Here is a 16,411-nt window from a genome sequence, read left to right on the forward strand (position 1 = left end):
CATTTTACTGACTTATGTAGCTGGGGAAGGGTGCCTGGAACAGCAGCTGCGATGCTTCCTCCTGCCATCCTGCATCTTCGCTACCAAGGGGTGACGCAGCGTCGCTGCGTGACCACGGAGAGAGGACACCGGGGCAGCCGGATTGTCCTTCTCTAGGAAAGTCCCTTCCAGCCCAGGTTTCTGCTTCACACCCTGTCTTGAGGAAGGAGGGGATTCATTATTCACTGACTGCAGGAGGGCGGGGGGAAGTTCGGAGAGGTCTAATTCTGCCTGGCAATATTTCTGCGTTCCCTTTTAAAGGTATGGGAATCCAGTCCAGACACAGAAGGCGGCAGGGACAGGCACCCCGCTGCTCCAGGACCTTGATCTTTCCAGCCTCCATCTGCGGCACTCATCACCTCCACCTCTCCCAGGGGCCCGGAGCCCGACGCTGCCGTTCAGCCACAGCACAGAAATGCAGACATTTCAAACACCTATTTACAGAACTCGCGCACGCGGGTTACCCTTTCGCAGCAGTCTCAGTTTCTGGGGTTTCAAAACAGCGAGTGAAACTGGGCTAACCCGTGTGGCCACCAGCAGACTGGAGTGTCCCAATCCCAAGGCTGACAAAGCCCAGCTTAGTCACCAAGGTGGAGTTCAACAGCTCTGAATTGCAGGGTTCTGCTTCTCCTCCCACCCCGTCCCAAAGGAACTGTTGCCACATCCCTCCCTGGTTTCTGCTGAGGAGGGGCGGGAAAGCTCCAGAATCAACGTTTCAGAACAGAACTCACAGCCAGAGCCTCAAACCAAAACAAAAACTGAGCCTTCTATTCCCTACTAATTAAAAGTTAATTAGTCATCCAGTGCAGATGCCTCACAGATTGACAAAACGCATCTTGGTGGACAATAACTCATTTTAAAGAGAAGGGGCGGCATGAGAATTAGCATCCTTATTCGCCAGGAGAAAGGGAGCAGAATGAGGTGCAATACGGCAAAACAGACTGCGGTTCATCGTTATTTCAAGGTGGCTAATTTCTGGGTTTGTTCCTGCCGTTTTGTACGGTTTACTCTCAAGTTTTCCCCTGTATAGGTATGAAAGGCGACTCCTCCTCTGCAGCGCTGCCGTCCTTGCACCCTGATGTTCTGATATCCAAGGTCAGGGTTTAGATCTGGCTGCTCCTCTCCGTCAGGGACCGCCCGACGAGACCGGCAGCCTGGTCTGCGCTCTGCCAGCGGGGCTGCTGATTCTGCTCAGGAATATTTACACAGCACCCGGAGAGACATGCAAAAATATCGTCTTCCATGAGCGTTTCCACAGCCACTGGACACAAACCCCTGAGACTGCCCGGGCTGTTAACTTCACGCTGCATCGTATTTCTGGGCAAAATCACCTCAAAGTTTCTTCTTGTCTTTTGAGCACAGCAGCACAGCTGTACTATAGTATAGTATACACCCCATACTTGTACGAAATAGTGCATTTCCTACACTTAGAGCAGTGGTCTTGACTATGACCACTCTTTTCAGACATCTTTCCTTTCCCTTTGAGATGGCTGACCTCTCCTTCCCTTTGGTAATGACAACTGTGTTTGCACCCATTTTTTTAATTAGTTAGAGGGCGAGACCCATATCCAAGAAAACGATGTACCAGAAAGAGGATGAAGCCTTGAGCTAAATATCTGGGGGGAAAACCACAAACACCCCTTCTATGTGTGGAGAAAATCTTCACCTACAGAATGCGACACTGATAAATTTAGGCAGCACTGTAACTTTCCAGCTGCAGCAGACAAAAGTGGGAAACAAAGCTAGGAGCTAAAGCCAGAGCTGCAGAGTGATGCTCACGGGTGCTGGGAGCCCACGGCATCTCTGGGAGAGCAGAGGAGAAGGAAAGGAGAAGCCCTCTTGGGAGACTAATAAAACACGAAGGATGAGGTAGAGTAGTTGGTATTTTTGGAACAAATGATCCCCAAACTATCTTCTCAAAGTCCTAGCTGTCATTTTCCACGCTCTCTTGTACATCACTGCATCCCTTCCCACTCAGCTGACTGCTGTCCTTCATCGCCAGGCCTCCCTATCTCCCCAGCGCAGGCACGCATTGAAGCGCACGCTGGCGTCTCCAGCTGATGGAGGGGCTGAGCTGAAGACACCAACCACGGCTACACAGCACCAGGATGCTCTCCATGCCATGCACCTTCCCGCAGGGCCTCCTTGGCTACATCAGTGCAATCAAACACAGTCAGGGACCATCCCTGCCCAAGAGCACACAACCCTGCAGACCACCCAGCTGTCGGAAGGTCACCGGCATCGTCTCATCCTTGGCCAACCAACGCTCTTCCACACACAACCTGGGCTGTCCCTTGCAGGGACCGTTCCCAGCAGGCGCCTTGGACACAGCCCCGCCGATCTGGAGGGTAAGAGGGTTTGGTAACACGGCCTTCGCTGCACGCTGGCCTCAGTGCTAGAGAGCAGTTTAAGTTGCGTGCGCTGGGACTCATGCACTCAGCCTCTGAGGACGGGCTCTCACCGGGGCGCAGCTCTCTGTCACCCTCTCCTACGCTGGGCCAAGCAATGCAAGAACAACGGGGCTGTACCTCAGGGACACAAGATGCGAGTTACAACCCAGCTGGCCGAGCAGCACGAGGGAGAGGCAGGCAGCACGCTGCATGTTTGCCTTTGAACCTAATGGTGAGATCATTTTGCTTCCTTTTCTTCGAGCAGCAGAGAATTCCCCGTCGTTGCTTTGTGCGGCCCCAGACACCAGGGGTATCCCCTTCCGCAGAGCTGTTTGCTCCTCAGTTCACAACTCTCGTTCCTGGCTTTCCCTCCTGCAGGAGGAGAGCACGCTGTCTGTGTGCTGAGTCATGGCCCACTCCAAGGAAAACACCAAAACCTGTAATTTTATACATAAAATCAATTCTAAAGCTGCATTTATTCTTATGACACTTCTCTGGAGAAATGGAGCAAACGAAACTGTCCTGGCAGCTGTTTCCAAGAGCCAGGCTGCAAAGCCACTATATCCCCACAAAATAATTGTTCTGGGTCTAAAGTAGTTCTGTAAAAAATCCAGAGAAACTCAGTTTAAACATGAAAAATCTGCTAACTATTGACATAGGCCACCGAGAGCAGAGTCAAGATTAGATTTCCTATTGCCTTTCTGTTACTGGAGTGGCACACAGAACTGAAATCCACAGCGTCAGAGTACTGTACCTCCCCTTTGTAACAACATTGATACTGTGGACAAAGTTTAATAAATCTTGTGATTCCCTTCACCTCAGGATGCCCTGTATTTGTGAGTATTTAAGCCCTAAGTAACACACAGCCTTTGCACACACTCAATGGTACCACTGCTTTGACCCTAGAATAGTTTCTTACTTGCCTTGCTCTTGCTTCCACTCTGCCTAAAATCGGACACAAACGTTGCTGCTTGCAAAGCAGAAGCCCGTGACCGATCCGAGGTCGGGTCTGACACGCCAGCAATACCGGTTTGGTTTAACACGCAGGGCTCCAGAGCCAGCCAAAAGACTGCAGACCCGGTGATTACTGCACCTCGAGTACCTGCACACCAGTTACTTCTTCCTCTACACAGCATCTTGCAGTAAAAAGTCTCTCGAGCATTACCCAAACTTTTGGAAAGGAGTTCACCTGCAAAGGAAAGGCCGTCCTGCTCACCCTCCTGCTCTTCCACCTTGGCTCGCTGCACCCATCGCCTTCTGGGCAAAGAAATTCTGCTGGTTCTGCAGAGAAACCGTTCCTTTCAGCGCGTGATTTCGAATTAGCAGCACTGTTACTTAACCCAGGAGGTGCCATGAGAAGCCAGCCTGTCAAAGCTGCAACAATAAACCTCCTTTTTTGTCCACCTAACTCCCCGTTACCTCTGAACCGCCACGCAGTCTGCAGACACGCGGCAAGAGCCCCGAGGGCTGGAGGGCGGCTGCTGCTGGGTGGGACAGCTCGGGGTCAGAGCTGTAGCAGCCGCATTCACCGAAACACCCAACCCACTGTTCTTCTGGGTAATGAAAAGTTGATTGAAAATACATGCTATATAAAAACCCCTTTAAAACACTTTAAATAAATCACTTTAGAATTATATGCAAGCTTTAACAGGTTCACTTATAGCTTCGTGGGGTTTATTTAGAACTGGAGAAGGCAGTAATGGTTATGTTCGGTAACAGAAGGCTGAAGGGCTGTAGCAAAGAAATTATTGGCCAGGCAATAAGCTGTGTTATAAACGTGATGTGAGGCACTGCAGCAGTTTGCCATAAATGGAATACGAACCGTGGAAGGGATGGGGCTCTCCTCCGCAGTGCCCTGACTAGGATTCCCACGAGCAGACCTGGCGTTGCGTCTCGCAGATCAGAAGCTGAAGGAAAGGATCTTCCTCTCCTCACAGCACACACACGGCAGCTGACAGTCTATAACTGCACGTATAGCATCAGCATTCCCCCACTTTTCATTCCCATCACTAAATTTGTCACAGAAAGGCTGGAAGCTGTACCCATTAGGCATACCTGGATTAGCACTCAGCCACAGAAGCAGATAATTTTAGTGTGGGCTGAGAATAGTACTTTTTAAATATAAAACTTCAGAATTCTTTTCTTTATGCTTTCTTACAAATATACAAAACAAAAAGCAGCAGCGAATAGTTTAAAAAGCACCATTCTCAGCACAGAAACACCATTTTAGCACCTGTAAGTGTCCAATTATCCACACAGGAGAAAAATACTGCAGCAGTTCTGTGGAGCAGAATGGAGTTTTTGGAAGAACGGACAAGGTGCCTGGAACGCTCAGATCCAGCATTTACAACAGGAGCAGGAGAAGAAGGGGCGTTCAGCGACACCTCAGGGACCTCCCTAGACTCTGAAGCTGAGAACTAAACTTACCCTCCCGGACGCGGTGCTGTGCAGCCTGCTGCAAGGGACCCTGCTTGGGCAGGGGGTTGGGCTGGGTGACCCACAGAGGGCCCTGCCAACCCCGAACATTCTGTGATTCTGTGAAGGGTGTAGAAGAGGGAAAATGATTTCATTATCTTCAGTTCATCATCTCCACGAGGGATGATGGCGAGAGGTTACAGAAATGGATGGCAATGGCAGCAATCATCAGCAACGACAAAACCACGCTGCAGCAACCGAGTCCCATCAGAGGGAGACAGATGGGGCAGTCGCTGCTTCGCCAAAAATAAACGCTTCCGAGACCACAGATTTGATTCCATTCAAGGCTGTAAACGCAGCCACGGTTACAAACCCAGAGGCCTGGAGCGACCTCGGCACTGCGTGTTTTCACGCCATAACCCTCACGATGCCTACACACCAGTGGGAAGACTGATGTCTACAGATAACTTGCTTCATGTCCACCCCAAACCTGGTTCTGCCTTCCCACAGTCCGGCTTCTTTCCCAAACTCCATACCACTTTTCGTTCAAATAAAGCAGCACGATAAAATCCAGAGAGCTGCTTCCCACTCTCCACTCAGTTGAGTTTAGAGCGTTGCTCACGCCCAGAATCAAATGATTTCACCCAGTTCCCGTCGCTGAGGACAAGGCAGTGTTAGAACACGGTATTTTCCAGTCAAAGGTGTTCAGCAGTTGCACTCTGCAAGTATTTACTGACAGGCTGCCTCCTCCCTGCCCCAGCTTTCTTGCAAAGGATGGAGCAGCACAAACACGTGGCGTTAGGAAGGAGAACCGCAGCAGAACTCTGCAAAGATATGAACAGGCCATGTCAGGGAAACCGAGAAAGCAAACACTAATAGAAGCACCAGATGTAAACACAGCTATTTCAAGCTGAGGGGACTTTCCAAAATATGACATAGAGAAACAGAAATCTCAGGGCACTCAGAACAGAGTCACAATCCATTCTGCTCTTTAGCTAAATTCATCAGATTCCCTGTACCTCCCACCCGCCCCAGCCCCTCCACCGCTGTGGAACCTTTCGCTCAGCTCCCCTGGGGAAGCGACTGGCGGACACAAACCAATATTCTCGTGCCACTGGCCAAACAGACGTATAACTTCAACACATTGCTATCTAGCTATGTTTCAAGCCTATTTCTGGCCTTCCTTCAGCAGCAGATTGCGGTGCAGAAGGTTATGTTCACTCCCGAGGATGAAATCTAGGAGAAATAAAAAAAGCCTACACATATATATACACACACGCACAACAGCGCCCAGCATTAGCTACATGCTAGGTACCTACTCTAATGGATAACGAAATGTGCTGAGGTGTGAATTAAACCAAAGCTGGTGGGAAATTCCTGCCAGGAAGTTTTGCAGCTTCAGGATTCTCCAGCTTGACCTACCAAATAATGAAGTAGCTTCTGCCAAATAATGTTACTTCTGGCAGGCAAACTCCATGTCCAAAAGCAAAAAAAACTAACAATGACTTTCCAAAGACGAGGCTTTTTCTGAAGAGAAGCATGTGGGAGGAACAAACTCAGAACAAAAAGTGACCTTTTAAAGACAAGGGGGACAAACAGCATCACCACACTTGATTTACTGGAACACAGAATTTTTCCTACAGTGGTAGTTTCCAAAGGACATTTTATTGCTAGGGAATTTGACTTCAGTTTTCCAAACAAGTTTAGATTACTCTTCAATTCCTCGTTAGTCATCTGGCAATACAGCTTCTGCTTTTCGCTCCTTCTGGGTGTATCTGGGAGATAAATCATTTACTGCCTAACCATGGGACTGCACCAGTCCGCGTGGTACGTCCAGGCAACAAGGCCTATCAGCTTCACGGGGGCTTGGCCACAAAGAACCACGCACCAGCACACCGGTGAGCAGGGCCAGAAAGCACGATACGTAGGGGCTGCATCTGCTGAAGCCATCGCCTGCTGCCCATGCACCATTCGCCCATCCTCCGAGGCAGCCAGTCACATCCACACGACACAGCCATCAGGGGCTACCCAGACATCTATTGCTGCAAGCAGGAATTCTCCTCCAGCAGATCAGATATTTTTGGAGGATGTCTTCAAGCACATCAGGAGAGACATCCTCTCCGCAGCCTGCCGGATGACTGACAGTGAAGTACGATCACCAGCTCCCAGAGGGGCAGGGAATCTGCTAGAAGTAGTTCAGCAGTTAGAGATATTTTTTCCTTCCCATAATTTTGAGCATGTCAGGATGAGACAGACTTTGACAGTTTCAAACTAAAATTGCCATGACACTCCATTACATGCATAAGCAAAACCATATGCTGTTAGCCTTTAAACAGTCAAAAATCATAAACACAATTAGACGTAAAGCAATAGTTAGGTCTACTCTGTCTTTGGGAGTCAGGGAGCAATGCTGTCCCTCGGGCCAACGGGTCCAGGCTACCAGCCAGACCAAACACGGCCAGTCGAGTCTCCTGGAGAGGCTGCGCTGCATCCACACGGCACTGGAGCTGGAGAGACGCACAGACGTGGCACCGATCCTGCTGCCGCCCTGTCCACCACACTGCTCCCAGTTCCTTCTGGGAAGAAAGCAGAAGGACCCCAGGACACCTGTGAGATAGCTGCCACGGAAGCAAAGGGACAGCACCCTGGGGTGAGATGGGATAACGTGACCCGACTGCGCAGGCCTCCCAGCAACACCAGCAAAAGCCAAGGTATCTGGTGGGTATCCGACACGTCGCTCAGCTCAGCTCCACTGCCTCTGGAGAAACTGCCTGCTGACAACCGAGAAAGATCAGTCACCTCGGAATACACCGACATTCCGAGAGTAATTTACTAAACAAGAAGTTAAAGCATAAAGTCACCTTAAATAGTTCTGAGGCTTTGACCTCGTACACCATTCCCGGAGGACTCGCTATTTTGCTCCATCTTCCTGGGACTCACAGATTGGATTTTAGCTGGTTTTGTGTTACTCATCTCCATCATGGACACTGCTTCACACTACACCTTCCTAATTCAGCAGCTCCATGAATTAGAGGAATTAACCTGAACGCATTTAGCTGTAACCCTGCAGTCCACACAGCCAGCTTGGACTGCCTGGCTTTCAGCACAAACAATGTTTTCCCAGAGCCGCAAATAGGCACTGGGCAGCCTCGCTGACGATTTAAATGCTGTACCAACAGGGACAGCAGCCAGCAAGTCTGATGCCCTTCTCAAAACATTAAGGTTAAGAAAAGCCAACACAAGCGTATTAGGCTTGGAGAACTCATCAGGCAATTTATCTGTGCAGATGTGAAAATATTTTGTAGAAATATTTGCAGAATTAATTTAAATTTCTATAGTGTCTTCCCCCTCTGCCTCCCAAAGAACCCAGGGCACTATGAACACAATAAAACTGTTCTTCAGCATATTTAAAGCTCTATGGCAGAACGTTAGCTCATGCTCTTGCAGCAATTTTCTGCTATTTTCAACTCAGTTTTATACTGCCGATTATACACATACTAAAGATCTGCTTTCCTCACAGCATACACAACCCATGACCGCATTTTGTTATAAACAGGACTAAACAGAGCCAATCTCTCACAGCCTTACTTTCCACATCATTAACTGCTCTCTAATTTAACGACCGTCACGCAAGTGACGCCCAGTACCACCTACGCCACCTTGGACGGGGGCCAGATGGCTTCCCTCCCGTGTCCCACTGCCTCTAGGCCAGCAGTAAACATTCATGGGTAAAACCAGGGACAAACACTGGCATCCCGCGTGCCCCGGAGGGGCCCCGGGCCGGCAGCGGCAAGGCGCAGGATGAACGGGGCCACGGAGCGCTGTCTGGATTCAGAGAGCTCCCTTCCGGATCAGCTGGCAGGAGGCTCACCTATTCTGTTCCCTTCTTCCAGCCAACTCTCGCTCGCATCCCAGCAGCACAGCGCAGCCCGGGAAGACATACCTTACCATATTAGGCAACCCGAGCCCAGAAAGTGGAGGACTCGGAGCCTTCCTCAGCTTCAGCAGACTGGCAGGCACGTCGGCAGCCCGCCCAGCGGCACGCGACGCCGCGCGGCGTCGGGGAGAGCGGGCAATAAAACACGGGGTAGTTGCTGGGATCCTAGGGCAGTCCGGCTACGACAGGCGAGTGGCAAAACACTACCTCAAGCTATTTCTCATCTTTTAGCTGTTTACCTTTTTTAAAAGATGGACTGGATAAACAGCATGACCACAGAAACTACGTTGGAAGTCTCTGCAGAAGACAAAATGCCACTAAAAGCAAAAATATAGGCGGGAGACAGAACACCGCAAAATCAGGGCTCCCAAGTTCTAACTCTATTACATCAAGACATTTGGTTTGCGTAAGGAATTTTCCAGTTCATTGGTCTTCCCTTTGAATTCATGGCATCGAGCTTAGAAATTCAGTCCTCCTAAGACAGAGTTAGTTTTTGTCGATGTCCCGTTGCATCCGGTGATTTCCTGTTAATAGCACAATTAGGCAGAACACGTAATATTTACAAAACAGCGTGGGCTTGAATAGTGTTTTGCAGAATTTAAAACACTTGTGTTTTGTACATCTAAGTACAGGGAGAGAAGAATGGAGCCCATTTAATACATGTACTGTGACTGTAACCCATCATCACACGTTTCAGTGTTGTTGCTGCATAGAAGTTCATTCCATTAATGCATCTGGGTTTTATATGGTGCTATACAGACTGTCCTAGAAGAAGTTCCTAAGAACAGATGTTTTCTTTGACACTTTTACTGCCCAGAAATTGTTACCTTACCAACACGACACTCCGTGCATTCCCCTGTATTTAAAGCTTTCCCTTGATGAGCTCTCTAACACACGAGTGAGGCACATCTGTAATGCCACCGAAGAGAAACGCAAGGTGATGAAATTCCTTAAATGATTACACACATTTTTCTATTCCTCTTGTGCATGGCATGTCATTTAAAATACGCTTTTCTTCCAAAATTGTTCCCAATTTCTCCTGCTGTGTAACAGCAATGGCAGAAGTCAGGTATAAGTCAAAGCCAGAAGAGCTGAGGATAGAGAAAACCCTCTCCAAAATGTAACATCAGACCATTCTATACAGTCTTCATCATCATCCTTCAAATGCTGCATCCCAAACTAGAGCTGCTGACTGGTGTCTGCACTGACCGTTCGCGTTCCTACGCGCTGGCCCCACCACGACCGAGTGCTCGCCGATATTTCCCAGTCACTGGCGTGCGGGGAGCAGGAACAGTTTCCCAACGCCAACCTACCCACGCTGCTCAGCCTGGTACTAACGGGATTTTTCAGACCCCCGTAATTTGTACTTTCTGAGAAACAGAGACGAGACTGTGGCCAAATTTTTTCCCCACCTCTGGTTCGAGCTCAGGCCTCCCCAGACCAAAAAAATCCTTCCCAGTGGAACCATGCAAAAAACTCTTCAAGCTGCTTCCCCAGGGGCTTTTTCCAGCTGAAGTCCTTGTGCCCTTGAACATTTATTCCACAATAAAACTTGATCTGCTCTTCCAACTTTCCACAACGCATCCAAGCAGCCTGCATCAAGGAGAACGTGGGCTTGGGAGCAAAGACACGAACGTGGCCTGACTGCTCGCAGCTGCCCAGAACTCAGCCGAAGCGCCTGGGCTGGTTTCCCACGCTGGTGCTCATCAGTTTGAGCCACAAGAAATTCCTCCACTTCCAAGAATTAAAACAAAATGTATTTGTTCCTTTTTCAAAAATTGCATCCACCTTTCCTTTGCGGAGCTCCAGCGCTGCATGGTTTGGAGGGGGGAACTTGAGCAGGGCCTTCTTGCTTGGGGCTGACCTGCTGGAGAGCAGCTCTGTGGAGAGGGACTGGGAGTGCTGGGGGACGACAGGGTGACCATGAGCCAGCAGCGTGCCCTGGGTGCCAAGAAGGCCGATGGGATCCTGGGGTGCATTAGGAAGAGTGTGGCCAGCAGGTCAGGGAGGTTCTCCTCCCCCTCTGCTCTGCCCTGGGGAGGCCCCATCTGCAGTGCTGTGTCCAGTTCTGGGCTCCCCAGTTCAAGAAAGATGAGGAGCTACTGGAGAGAGTCCAGAGGAGGGCTGCGAGGATGGTGAGGGGACTGGAGCATCTCTCCTGCAAGGAGAGGCTGAGGGAGCTGGGCTTGTTCAGCCTGGAGAAGAGAAGGCTGCGAGGGGACCTTAGAAATGCTTACAAATACCTGCAGGGTGGGTGTCAGGAGGACAGGGCCAGACTCTGGATAAAAACAAGAGGGCTGGGAGAATGGGAAAACCAGCACCAGCACAGTGGGGGGAGAGTCTACACCAGGGTCTAATGTACACACGGTGCGGAGGAAAACAGGGGAGAGTCAGCACAAAGCAGGCGTGCCGAGGGGCCAAGGGAACTGAAGGGAGGTCGCCCTGCTGTTAGAGGGGAACCCACGAGAAAATCACGGGAAGTAGAAGACAAAAGGATTCCTCGCTATTAATTTAGGGAAAACCAGCATCATTAATTGTAAGAGACTCAGTGACCCTGAATTTTTGGGCAGGAACATACGGTGGGTTCTCATGAAGTGCAGTTTACCCCTTGACGAGAGCGGCGAGAACTGTGCTCAGAGTTTCCAGTGATTTTTAGCTGATCTGGGACAACTTCCCAGAAGAACAAGACATTCCCATCAAGTTCAAAACATGACTGCTGGAACACAAGGTGTCCTTATTGTTACTTTTTACACATTACAAAATACCCCTCCTTCAGTCTTACTGTGAGACAGCAGAAATGTCAAAACAATTCTGAGGACGTCAAAAGGCTGAACCTTTCACGCGGGGTCAGTGGAAGATTTAACGAGGCTGTGAAGAGTCACTCCTGTGAGAAGAGCTGGTCTGCTTGAAGCAGGGGGTGCTTGTGTGGGAGGGAATATCCCACATTTCATGTTGCAGAGTAAGCACTGGGAAAGCAAAGGCGGGCACTGAAAGACAAGCACTCACTAAGAGCCATCCCAGCACCGCGTGAGTCGCTGGGCCCCACAAGGCTCACCATGATGTCGCCCCATTTTGACCGAGTATTGTAAAAAGAAGAACAAAAATACACCCTGAAGGGTGTTACTGACAATTTTCACAAGGGAACCAGTAAACTTTTCAATAAAATGACGCTTCAATCACTCTACTGAATTGCAAAGTATGAGGAAAGCCTATAGTAAATCCAACATTTTCTGGCAAAGATTAAACGTCACCGAAGCAGGCTGACCCCTAAGCAACCTTAAATTTCCTATTTTTCCCAGGTCTTGCACATCATTTAATAGTTTGGAAATGTATTTAGCTTTAACATTGTCAGAGTAAGTCATGCTGTCAGGCTCAAATGTGTTTTAGACAAAGACAGACAAAACCAACAGAAGCCAAGGCAATTTGGAAGGACTCGATAATTATTAGGAAAGCAAAGAGAGGGCCTCGAAGGATCATGAAACTATTGCAAGGGCAGGGGAACAATGAACAGTCACTGATGTGTTGCTTGCCAAGACAATTTCCCGCAAGAAAACAAATCCATGCGGAGACAAGAGTGCAGATTTTTGAAATACAAAACATTCTGTCCAAAACAACAGTGTCAGGGTGATCCCGAGATACAAGGTCACGCGCCTTCCTCGGGACACCTGACAGCCACGCTCCCCATCGTGGCAGCTTCTGACAGCGCTCTCAGCAAGGCACTCACCCCTGCCTCCGCTCAGTCCCTCCGGGGTTGAGAATTGCCTATGCAGCTCACGAAGAGACAGCTTTTGGACTTAGGCCAGACTGTAGATGTTCTTTATCTTTCACACGTGACATCAGTAAGCAATTTGCTACTCAGAACTACCTCCCGGTTTGTATTTGGCTCCTGAACAGAGCCTGAACCTCTCATATAAACAAGAGCAAAGCCACGGAAGACTTGTCACCAACACTCAAGAGCGAAATACCAACATATGTTATCACTTACCCGAGTTTCCTTCACTTCCTCATTTCCATCAACTTCATCATCATCCTAGGATGAAAAGCAAACAATGTAATTAGGCAGCCTTGGAGTCAACAAAATTTCATCAGAGGAAGATAATATATTGCTTCTGATTTGATGTCAAAACTAAGAACACTTCTGTTGAAAGAAACATCTGTCTAGATGCTTTTGGCTGACTATCAGGTCAGGTTTGGTAACCTAACGGCCATTTACAAGACCTTGGTACTGGAGACAGAATTACCGTAACCTGAATGCTCCTGAAGAGTCAGTAGAAGTATTTCCTTAGTGTAGTTTGGGAACAAATCTGACAGCTGGGAGGACTGCATGTCTGCAATATTGACATAATACTGACTTTCAAAGAATATCCTCCACTTCAACAGACTTCAGGAGGAAAGACCATGCCTGGACAAGCTGGAGAAGTGGGCCCATGAGAACCTCAGGAGGTTCAACAAGGCCAAGTGCAAGGTCCTGCACCTGGGTTGGGGCAATCCCCACTATCAATACGTGCTGGGGGATGAAGGGATGGAGAGCAGCCCTGCAGAGAAGGACTTGGGGGTGCTGGGGGATGACAAGCTGGACATGACCCAGCAATGTGTGCTGGCAGCTCAGCAGGCCAACCATGCCCTGGGCTGCATCCCCAGCAGCGTGGGCACAGGGCGAGGGGGGGGGATTCTGCCCCTCTGCCCCGCTCTGCTGAGACCCCCCGGGAGCCCTGCGTCCAGCTCTGGAGCCCTCAGCACAGGACAGAGCTGGAGCTGTGGGAGCGGGGCCAGAGGAGGCCCCAGCAATGATGCGAGGGCTGGAACCCCTCTGCTGGGAGGAAAGGCTGGGAGAGCTGGGGCTGGGCAGCCGGGGGAAGGGAAGGCTGCGGGGAGACCTCAGAGCAGCTGCCAGTGCCTAAAAGGGCTTCTAAGAAAGATGGGGACAGGCTTTTTAGTGTAGCGATAGGACAAGGGGAAACTGTTTTAAACTAAAGAAGATAGATTCAGACTAATATCATTGAGAAATTTTTTGTGTCGAGGATGGTGAGACACTGGCACAGGTTGCCCAGGGAGGTGGGAGATACCCCATCCCTGGAACCATTCCAGGCCAGGTTGGATGGGGCTCTGAGCAACCTGGTCTGGTTGAAGATGTCCCTGCTCACTGCAGGGGGTTGGGCTGGATGGGCTCTGCAGGTCCCCTCAGCCCACACCACGCTGATTCTACCCCAGACAGCCTGCACTTACACAGCCTCTCTGTAACCCACTGCCTATCTGTAACAGCTCCAGGATTTCACGGAGCAATGGCAAACTGCCACGGCACCACGTCTGACTCCATACCGAACTCCAGGTATTTCAGGAGTTGTAGCTGCAGTTTTGTATAGACACAATGAACTAAAACTCCGAGAGGCGATTTGCCTTCTGCCCCGAAGCTACTAATATTGCTACACTGATCCAGTAGACAACCGGGCAAGCTGTAAAGTATTTCATTAAAAAAAAAAGCAAAAACAAACAAACAAATCACATTTGGCATGCAAGTGAAAAAATGTAAGAATCATTTGTAAATAATAAAAAAGGGGTATTTGCAGCAAGTCTTTCAATAGAAATTCTGAGGTTTCCAGCAGGGCCCTATTCAACTTGCCTGTAACTCCAAATACTCAACTTCTCTGCTGCTGCCACAGGGAAGACCTTTGGGGTTTTTTTCCATTGCACTGTGCAGGAAGCCTTGACCCCTGTGGCGTACGAGGAAGGCTGGATGTCCCTACTGGGAACGGAATTGTTGTGGACTTCAGAACCATGGCTTCATAATACTTATTTCTCCTGCTGAAAAAGGTGATCTATTTTCCTACCTGAGTCTCTAACCAAGGTTTGGAGGGCTGGATTTCTCCCCTCAGACCAAAGAAATCCTTCTGAAACCAGGACAGAGAAATAACCATGACACAGGCAGCTCATTGCATTTATGCCGTGTGCGTTCTCTGGTGCTGGTGAGGGGATCCAGACACCGGTTTTATCCCTCACTGCCTTCCTTTTAGGGCACCTAAAATGTAGCCAAATCTGGGTGTGCAAGAATTTGAAAATGCTCCCAGTGGCTCGTGACCTCCTTCCTCCAAAGGACTTCTAACCTCTCTTCTCCCATGAGGGGTCTTTCACAATTCCACAAGGATCACACCAATACACAGCTCGAGAACAGGCTCCCCAGAGCCTGCTGCTTGGGTTTTACACGGGCCAAACAAGGATGCGATTCCTTTGGAAGCGCCATTCTGAAATACAGTTGGAGAGGGAAGGACTAACGGGAAATCAACGGAATTGACAAAAATCTGAAGCTTGGAATTGGAAGGAAATTCACCCTGAATATTACAGAACGAGTCTCTCTTCTCTAAGGAACTCAAACTTACATCATTTGTTGAGAAAATGATGCCAGTGCCTCTTCGCCTCTCTTTTGGCCGCCGCCTCTCTCGGATGGACTGTTTGTTCAGAGATCTGTCGTCTAAATCCTGATCTTCACACTCTGGCCAAGCAAAGAAAGACTGCTTTGGTTTCAGTGATTTACATTTGTGCTTTTGCTAAGGTACTGGGGTTCTTTTCAAGCTGATTAAGGTCATTCTGGCTTGTTTTATATTACAAAGGAGTTATTAAACCAAATGAAATGGAATCTTCGTGCCCTATCACATCTGGTTACTCACACTTTTTCCTTTCTCAGAGCCCAGAGAGGTTAACCTAGCTGTCAGCTCTCCCCAAATCATCCTGTCTTACTCCTGTTCTAAGGACAAACTGTACTAGCACAATCACTCCCCCCAGCTCTAAGACCTGAACGCTCCATGGATTACTATCTCATTTATTTATCCAAAATGGAAAACATCCTTTCATCCCTCTCCGCTACCAGCACAGGCTGTACCCTACATCAGGATTTCCATTTCAACAAGGAACGTTTGGTGAGATGGCAGCTCCCCATACCGCTCCTCTCAGAGTAACTAGTGAACTCACTCTCTCTGTCTGTACACACTGAAAGTTCTAAAACTCAGGGAAATCCTTGAGCTCTGACTGTTCTTCGTTCTCCTGGGTACCTACCATTTTTCTCCATCTCTGTGGCTGCACCTCTGAAGTCTGCTGGGTTCACAGAGTCAAGACCTAGATACTTATTTGTTCGAGTCAGGTAGGAACTCGTATAAAGGAGAGGTGCTGACGTTGAAGGAGATACAGGTGTCGTAGGCTTGTCTGGTTGTACTGGGCACCTTAATCGCCGATAGACAGTCTATAAACAAAGAACCATGACAAAAAGTTAGTAAAATGGAGAGGTACCAGCAGATTTGGGATTTCAGGGAACTGGGTAATCCTTCAGAGTGTTGTGTTTTCTTCACTGCTGCTGAAGGGATCACCTCCACCCGCCAGATCCAGTCCACTCCATCAGACTGGGATTAACGTTAAACGCCCTGTTCAGCTACAGTGAGAGCACCCTCCCCTCGCAGGGAACTCTGGGATCGATCCCTTTGTCCCTACAGCCAAGAGCAGGACAAACAAGTTATCTAATAGAAACGAATGATTTAGAGTAAAAAACCAGAAGCGATGGCAGCAGGAGAAAACTGGTCTCTCTGGCTTTCCATTACACACTGAACATCTGTGGAAAAATGTGAACACAGCGCCTCAGCCCAGT

General features: G+C 49.1%; 1 protein-coding gene across 3 annotated transcripts in view; it reads right to left on the reverse strand.

Moving 5' to 3' along the window:
- PPP1R12B (protein phosphatase 1 regulatory subunit 12B) overlaps window positions 1-16,411 on the reverse strand; it is a 129,467-nt gene that overhangs the window by 33,466 nt on the left and 79,590 nt on the right. For all 3 annotated transcript variants that reach the window (XM_075443305.1, XM_075443304.1, XM_075443306.1), the window contains 3 exons: window positions 15,829-16,012; window positions 15,156-15,268; window positions 12,767-12,811 (listed from right to left, as the gene is read on the reverse strand). In XM_075443305.1, the coding sequence (XP_075299420.1) occupies window positions 12,767-12,811; window positions 15,156-15,268; window positions 15,829-16,012 (342 nt within the window). The remainder of the gene's footprint in view (window positions 1-12,766; window positions 12,812-15,155; window positions 15,269-15,828; window positions 16,013-16,411) is intronic.

The sequence above is a fragment of the Opisthocomus hoazin genome, chromosome 25, assembly GCF_030867145.1.
Source record: "Opisthocomus hoazin isolate bOpiHoa1 chromosome 25, bOpiHoa1.hap1, whole genome shotgun sequence".
Taxonomy (NCBI): domain Eukaryota; kingdom Metazoa; phylum Chordata; class Aves; order Opisthocomiformes; family Opisthocomidae; genus Opisthocomus; species Opisthocomus hoazin.